At 39.9% G+C, this 8816-nt stretch overlaps 1 protein-coding gene across 1 annotated transcript; it reads right to left on the reverse strand.

Moving 5' to 3' along the window:
• Window positions 1-1851: 1851 nt before the first annotated feature.
• On the reverse strand, window positions 1852-6531 carry CD63_8 (cd63 antigen). The gene is made up of 5 exons (XM_051218605.1): window positions 6419-6531; window positions 6193-6381; window positions 5996-6160; window positions 5878-5964; window positions 1852-2346 (listed from the first exon to the last, which is right to left on the reverse strand). Exons 1-5 carry the CDS (start codon window positions 6464-6466, stop codon window positions 2194-2196), a joined length of 642 nt encoding a protein of 213 aa, XP_051075507.1. The 5' UTR covers window positions 6467-6531; the 3' UTR covers window positions 1852-2193.
• Window positions 6532-8816: the final 2285 nt, after the last annotated feature.

The following is an 8816-nucleotide window of genomic DNA, read 5'->3' on the forward strand; positions in this document are numbered from 1 at the left end:
AAAAGTCATATCAACAGTTAAACATTGGAAATAGAAGGTCAAACGTGGGTAAATAGACTAGGAATAGTCAACACTAAGACATTAAAAATCATTACGTAATAAGATATGTGTAGATAATTAGATAGTGAAGAATACAAAGAGGCGGAAAATTACAAACAAATAATGGATGTGGAAATAAGGTTAACGATAACACAAATAGAATAAAATAAATAATGATAATAATAAAATTTTAAAAAATATCGTTAGTTAAGTTACAACTAGACATGGGAGGGATAGGGGGGTTACGTATTTCTTCTGTACACATAAATTGGGGTTATATATGTACGAATTCCAATGGCTTCAGCTATATGTAGGAGGCGGGAACGAACTTCGTTGGGAAATGATAGAGGTATACGATAGATAACTCGAAATGATTTCGATTTATCTACAGAATGACCGCTATCAATGAGATGTGCCAATATAGAACTGCGAATAGATTTTCTCTGGCCCTTTATGTACCAAGTTGGTAGATGTTCACTCATTCGTTGGTTAAGTTGCCTGGTAGTACGCCCTATATAGCTATCTCCATAGGAGCGGCTGAATTTGTAAATGCACATAGAAGAGGCCAACTCAGGTAACTTATCCTTCGTTTGAGTGAGTAGACATCGCTGGTCGACAAGAGAAGGTCAACGCAAGATTGTTCGCTTATATGTGTTGTTCTAATTTTCACAATAGGAATCTTTAATAGTCTATTTCAGTCTGACCAAATGGACGACAACACCGACCCTCGTACAAGTACAAATTGTAAGTTGCATTCTGTTCGAATGATAATTCTAACTGACTGAAAATTTCCAATCGGAAATAACGAAATCTGAATTGTCTAGCGTTTTTGAAAGTACACTTCAACAATATTCGATCGTTCATGAATTTCCGAAATATACGAACTGACCATCGTGTCGTTATACAACGAATTCATAGACGTATCTCACTAAAACCTCACCATAATGTGAAGCTGGTTGGCATTAATTTTAGGATTGCGCACGAAAGTTAGGGAATTTTGGGGATGAAACTCACACCACGGAATTCACTCGCTTCAGGAACACCATTCAACCAATGTTACCAAGTGATTAAGATCGAATTTACCATACGTAAAGATCTCCATTAAGACGAAAAACTAATTCAGAGTTGACTAACTACTCAACACACCTTACGAAAATGTCATATCGCGGTTCAATGTACCTACAATAACCAACCGCACACCGAAATAAGTGGAGTGTTTGTGCAATTGCCACAATGAGCACTATCACTGATCACTTCGAATATATGAACATGATTTAAATTCTGAGAGCGTTATTCATTACACAGACATATACACTTGCTAACTAAACATAAGTCAGTATCGTCATTCAGTCGGCACACAGCTCTACTGCTATTGATAGGGTCTTCATGAGGCAACCGCCTTAAAGATCAGTGGGTTCTTGTCGAATGGCTATCTGTCTCAAATCAAACTCAATAACCGAAGTGGAGATACTGTGAACTACAGTACGTAATTGTTTACCTGAGATGCGTGTAAATTAACGATTGACAAATACATTCACCGATTTGAGCCTACTACTTTGTTACAAATTTTCTTAAACACCAACCACAGTATCAGCTTGAGGAACTGAGGACTATGTTATAGACATCAAACCGACGCGTATTTTGACCATTTTTTTATAGTGAACGAAGAGATTTCTTGTTAAGGTGAATTTTCTAATGATTACTACTGGTATGTTACTTGATTTGGCCGCATCGCGGTCTTGGACAACGATAACTGACAGCGATATTTCATGTCAAAATTACTTAGTAATCTTGAGACAAAATTAGTGTAGATTACAAAAAATAATGTCGTATATCTGAATTCACACAATCAGGAAATTCACATATTTCAAGGTTACATGATATATAGTGAAGATTGAGATGATTTATCATTTGTTTGTAGTTATGAATATACAAGGGAATCAATGCAGCTCAATTTACATAAGAATGACAAAAGTGAAACAACGAGAATGACAATATTGAATTTCAGTGGAACTGATATTTATGGTATACGAAGTTGAATACATGATTATTAACCATTGCACAATTCTTTAGGCAGTAAAAAAGCATCGTTTAATAAAAGCCAAAAGGAAATAAAACGAAACTGATAAATATCACAAACTGTTATCCTTGTAGTTAATACAACACAATTTCGTACTTCTTTATTTGGCGAACCATAAACCAAGTTATGATAACGGTTAACAACTGGAGGAAGCATACACCAAATGCAACACAAGCAATAACTATCAGGTTGCGTTTTAAGAATGCTGCGAAGACAGACGCACACCCCTAGAAATGATAAAAGGGAAATTATTACCATACGATGTATGGATGAGTAGTAAAATTATTTGAGATATATGTTAGTTCTATACCTGCAGTTTATAAATAGTGTATTAGAACTGATAGAGTTTCAAGTCGCAAGGGTAGAGGCATGATATTATACGTTAGGGATCAATTTTGTATACAATTAATCAAATCAGAGGCGCATGTTAATGGTAAGTTTGAGGTAGCATGTTGCACAATTAAGTCCAGAAAGGGGTTAGTGACTGTAGGAGGAATATACCGTAGTCCGTGTTGTCATGCTGACGACTTTATCTTTAGACACATCTGTTCTTGGAGTATGGCAGAATGTTGTCTCATCATTGAAAACTTCAACGCACTGCATATCAACTGGATAGCGCTTACAGCTCCAGGTGAGGGTTTCTATAGCGACCTTCTATCAACCATTATTCAGTGTGCACTTGTACAATGTATCGAAAAACCGACACGTATTGACTCGGAACATGACCCGTCATTGCTGGACCTTGTCCTCACACACCATTGTGGGGATGTCATCGACGTTCAGCACCTTCCCCTCACTAGTGAATAGTAATCACGTTGTACTGTACTTTAAGTTTAGGACACATGGCATACAATTTGTTATCTGCTCCACCCCGTCCCGATATCTGGCGAGCTAATATTCCGGCAATCAGGGACTGTGCTATCTCGACTGATTGGTCGGTTGACGTGGATGGATCGATCGAAGACGAATGGAATAAGTTTATGGTTACATTGGAGTCCGTTACATCACCGTTTATCCCATGGTCAACACGTAAGCTAACACATTGCCCACCATGGATTATTAAGGAAACCCGGAAGCTGTTGAAGCGTAGGAAACACTTCTGGGACTTGTTCTTGTCAACAGGACACGCATCATTTAAGTGTGAATATCAGGAAGTCCGGAATATCTATAAAAAGACCATAGCTAAATCCCGTACTACTTACGAACGACAGTTGGCATATGATAGTCGTACTTGTCCGAAACCACTGTTTTCTTATGTTAAACGGCGAATATAATGTAGTGATGGTATTCCCCCGCTACTGTTACACGAAAATTCAGATTTACTAGCTGAATCAGATCGGGCAAAAGCTGAGACTTTTTCAAACTATTTTAGCAAAGTCTACTCTACGTGTAGTGTTAAAAATACTCGTCCCAATCACACCGAGATACCAGCCAGTGAATCTGTACAGGTGACTGAGGAAACTGTTCTTCCATTGATAACTAACCTCAAACCTTGTGAGATACCGGGCCCTGACGGGTTACATCCACGACTGCTGTCATCTCTTGCGGACATTATTTCAAGACCGCTCGCGACGCTCTTCAACATAACCCTTTCACCCGCCCAACTCCATAGAGATCGGAAAGACGCTATAATCAGTGCTATATTTAAGGATGGTCAGAGGCAGATAGTATCTAACTACCGACCTGTCAGTCTAACTAGCATAGTCGTTAAGTTACTTGAAAAGATAATTCGGGTTAACTTACTAAGTCACATAGATTCACACAATCTGTTAGCTCCTGAGCAACATGGGTTTTGTAGCAAGCGTTCGTGCTTGACTAACTTATTGCGAGAGAGGATTGGACAGCAGCCCTAGATAACGGTCTGTCTGTCGATGTGATATTCATAGATTTTAGCAAAGCATTTGATAAGGTTTCACACTTAGGTCTTATGCAGGAGCTCTCCAGCTTCGGAATAATAGGTGCTGTACAGGAATGGATAGGAAACTTCCTATGTAACTGCAGACAGAGAGTGAGGGTCAATCGAATGCTATCCGAATGGAGGCCGGTCAAAGTGGTGTATCCCAAGGCACTATCTTAGGCCTTCTACTTTTCCTTCTCTACGTTAATGAGTTACCGCTGTTGCTTAGGTCGTTGACGTTATTGTTTGTGGATGACGTAAAAGTCTGGAGAGCAATAAGAAGTGAGGCTGATCATTTGGATCTCCAAGCTGACTTAGACGATTTAGTTAGATGGACTCGAGGTTGGGGCTTAGAATTCTAGGAAGTGTGCTCATGCACATCGGTCACGGTAAGAGTCACCATTATACTATTGATGGTACATCTCTTCCACGCGTTCAAGAACTTAAAGACTTAGGAGTAACAATAAGTCATGAGTTGAAAACAACTACGCATTGCAACGCAGATGCTGTCAAAGGTTTTCGTGCGTTATGGTCGCTTCTCCGAGCATTAAAACGCTTTGACGAGGAAATGTTTCGAATTTTATATCCCACCTATGTAATACCACACTTAGAGTACTGTATCGAAGCAGCTAGCCCATGTCTGGTAAAGGATACTAACTCACTTAAGCGTATTCAGCGCGTGGGAACGAAATTAGTGAAGGGTGTTTCTAAACTCCCTTACGATGAGCGTTTACAACGTCTAAACCTTTTCCCCTTGTCGTATCGTAGGATGCGAGGTGACCTTATACTGGCATTTCGTATCTTTAGTTATGATTTGGGTGTTAATATATCTTATCTTTTTGCTCCCTTCAGCACTAATAATCTCTGAGGTCATAGCAATAAGGTTCACAGACAACGATCTAATGAACTTAAAGTGGGGTCTCGTTTTTTTCATCGAGTAGTCAATGACTGGAACGCCTTACCCGAACAAGTGGTATATTTTCAAGAAGCTGGACCTTCACTGGAAGGCAATCTGTCAGGATTAACACAGGCTTACCAACCTACCATCCTTATTACTGAATACATAATAAGTAAAAGCACTAAAACACCTAGTATTTCGTTTGCATTAACGTTGCTTTGGACGATTAGGTCGATTTAGAGAGTCAAATCCCAAGCAGAAAAATGAAACATAATTTAACAAAATGTCCATAAAAAAATCTTAAACCTAGATTATTGAGATTTCGTGCATTTTGAAGGAGTGGAAACAGACAAGAAAAGGACTGAGACTTAACAAACATCAAACTATGGGCACACAATGACCACAGTGATAGTCTTGTGCAATACCAAAAAGATAAACAACATCCTCAGCCTGCAGTTTAAACCAGCACTTAAGAGAACAGAAACATTCCAAATATAATTCAGGCTCTATATACATATTCGTCTTGGTGGCGGTTCCCATGAATCTTGTGATGACTCATCAGGCTTGAGTCTTGGCTTAATCGTTAACAAATTTTGCCACGATCAGACAATCTAGTTTTCATCAGTTGTCTTGTACTTCATCAGGTCTGTGGCAAACAGGTAAAACTTTGCATCTATACACAGAAACATCACGAATGACTTACACAGAATCCAACGACTTTACAAATAGAAATCTTCCTGTAAATACCCAGTTACACCAAATTAGCATGGAATAAACTGTTGGTACGAAAGTTGAGTCATATATAGCTTGACAGTCAAATCCTGATTTAAAAATTCTATGAACGGCATATTCATTTCTACAAATAATATGTCGATTCATTACTAATATCGTAAGCACAGTCGAATAAATTACACTCAATAACCAGTACTTGATAAACAAGTATTTAAAACAACTAAGACTTACTTCCTTGAAGACTGTTCCATCCTTTATGCATGAATCTGGGGGTCCTTTTGTATAGTCTTTAGGACCTTTGACTCCACAACATTGAAACTACAGCAGTTAAGATGCATTTATGACTTACTGATGATTGAATCAAGTCCATGAATAGAGTTACCTCTTTAGTTGGGTTATTTATGGCACTAGTCATGGATTTCTCAAGTCTTTCATCAATCTCTTGCCTGTAAACAAACGCGAAAATGGGGACGGCCAATTCAGAAATCAGAAGTACGATGAGGAGGAATGAATACTACAAACTGTGTCTTAGCTAAAGTAACTTACCAAATACAGCATATAAACATTTTCCTTTATAGCCCCACAACAGCCCAAAAAGCTCACTATAAGAACTGTCGCTCCAATAATAATTATAATGATGGGTAATGCTTGCCAGACACTGTGTAAGTTGTCCCCATATTGGCTAAATTTAACTTGTAAATATACACCAGTTCCAATCAGAGCAACGGAACACAGCTAAAGGCAGAAAAATAAAATAATCGAGTATTATTACTAGACAGATAGTGTTCATAATGAACAAACTGCTCTTTAGGAAGCCCATTCCAGACGAGTCAGCTACTGTCTTCGCGTAAAAAACTAACAAACGAAAATCGCTCCATTTATATTAAGTTTTTATCAGTAGAACAATCAAACAAACAACTAAGGTGTTCAAAAAGTTGGGGAGGGGAAAGAAGAAGCTCTTACCTAACGGGCTTCTGTCTCTAGTAGCAGTGAGTTATTGATGCTTTCAGGTTGAAACCTAAGTATATTACTGATAAAAGAGAAAAAAAATTATTGATGTAGTGGTAAACAAATCCCGAAAATAAATAGCTCTGTATGTTTTCGGCATTAGATGCTGACCAGATTAGTTTTAGTGGACTCACCTAGTTGAAGGTGCTCGGTCATGCATCTGCACCAGATCACGAGTGGGAACGCCGTGCTCAACATCCCCTGCAGTCACTAGCCAAATTAGATCAGTCGATCCACGATATATTGATAGCCTATCAAATATATCTTCGAACCTCCTCACCTCTGTCTTTTGATTTCACTTGATGGGTACGATTCACACTAGAAGGTGTTACTGGTTAAAGCGTTGTCGAAATCCAAATATCTGTGGCGTCTTCATTGGTGAGCCCGACGTGATCTGGTACACCAAATCGCAAACTGTGAGTCTGTTCCTTTTTGGCATTTTATATATTATTTTACTTTCTATATATTGTGATATTTTCTCCGTGGTTCTGGATATTTATATATTTATTTCACTCGTTCGTTTTCGTATTTAATGTTTCACCATGACGGAACAGACACCCAAGGTACTTAAGTTAGAGACTATGTCCCCACCTTCGTCCCAACTAATGCCCTTCTGGCCAGACAACATCGAAGCCTGACTCCGTTATGCAGAGGCCGACTTCTACGAGCACGGCGTGAACGACACACGTGCACAATTCCTCGCAGTAGTCAAGGCACTACCGCGAGAATTCATCAGGTACGTAACACCTAGTATGTTTACTGGTGATGTCTCGGAACCCTACGAAACACGAAATCTTCTAATGCCGAGGATTTTTCAGTCAAAGAAAACCCTCGAACGACCCCGAATGACATAACGGAATTGTGTCATACACATACACGTTATCCTAGATTTCGTAACGACCTTAAACGGTCACATACTCGACGAAGAAGCACTACACATAGGCGATCTGTCTCTAGACCACGAGAGACGGATAACACCGACTGGTGCTGGTATCAAAACCAGAATGGAAAGTCCTCCAGAAATTGCAGAAAACCCTGCAATTTTCGAACTCAAAATCGACCGACACGAGAACCAGTTCGGGGAACTTCCCAGCCGACACGCGTCAACTGCAACCGTAGCCGGCGAACATAGCCGTCTGTTATACGTCGTAGATGTGATCACGATAGCGCACCAGCTGGCTCCCGAAAACCTGAGATTGGCTAAAAACGAATTAGATGACATGATAGAGTTGGGGATCATTCGATCGCCAAAGAGTTCATGGACATCTCCGTTGCCCGTGTTCCCTATATAGGACAGCAACGATTAGCGTTCAACTGGTGACCATCGGTGATTGAATGTAAATAACCGTTCCCGATCGTTACCCATTGCCTCACATTCACAATTTGACAGCTACCTCGAAATGTACAACTGTCTTTTCGAAAATCGACTTGGTTAAAGCCTATAACCAATTCCCTATGGCTACAGACGATATACCGAAGACAGCTATCATTACTTTTTTCGGACTCTATGAATTTTTGCGAATGCCTTTCGGTCTAAGAAACGCTGCCCAAACATTCCAAAGGTTCATAGACTAAGTTTTTCGAGGTCTCAACTTCGTACATGCGTATGTTGACGACTACTTAATAGCAAGTTCGAACATAGAATCGCACCCCAGCATCTGGATCTTGCTTTCGAAGGACTACAAAAGCATGTCATCACTGTAAACACTCAGAAATATCAGGTCGAAACCAACTCCTTAGATTTCCTGGGATACACTATTGATGCGCATGGCATTCAACCTCTGAAAAACGAAGTGGCAGCCATTCTGGATTACCCGGAACCGACCTCGATCAAGCAATTACGCAAGTTTAACACCCTATCAAGTTTCTACGGACGGTTCATACCAACATGCGCATCCCTTATGAAACCGTTAACCGGCCAGCTTCGTGGAAATGCGAAATCCATCAATCTGGACGATACCGCGCAACAAGCACTCTCCACATTTGAGGAACGTATAGCAAAGGCGACTGTGCTCGCAAATCAGGACACTCAAGTACCCATTAGTATCTCAGTAGACACATTCGACTCAGCAATCGGATGAGTCTTACAACAATGGGTTAACAACTCCTGGCAACCTTTAGCATTCTTCTCGAGACGGTTGCTAGACACTGAATCGAGGTAC

This window comes from Schistosoma haematobium, chromosome 1, assembly GCF_000699445.3.
Source record: "Schistosoma haematobium chromosome 1, whole genome shotgun sequence".
In the NCBI taxonomy this organism is placed as follows: Eukaryota; Metazoa; Platyhelminthes; class Trematoda; order Strigeidida; family Schistosomatidae; genus Schistosoma; species Schistosoma haematobium.

Bases quoted from the DNA above. Each gene is read 5' to 3' on its own strand.
- CD63_8 (XM_051218605.1), bottom strand. From the start codon at position 6,466: ATGGGCTTCCTAAAGAGCAGTTTGTTCATTATGAACACTATCTGTCTA. The intron at 6,382-6,418 runs GTAATAATACTC...TTCTGCCTTTAG, and splicing joins TTATGAACACTATCTGTCTA to CTGTGTTCCGTTGCTCTGAT. The intron at 2,347-5,877 runs GTAAGTCTTAGT...TATCATTTCTAG, and splicing joins ATGGAACAGTCTTCAAGGAA to GGGTGTGCGTCTGTCTTCGC.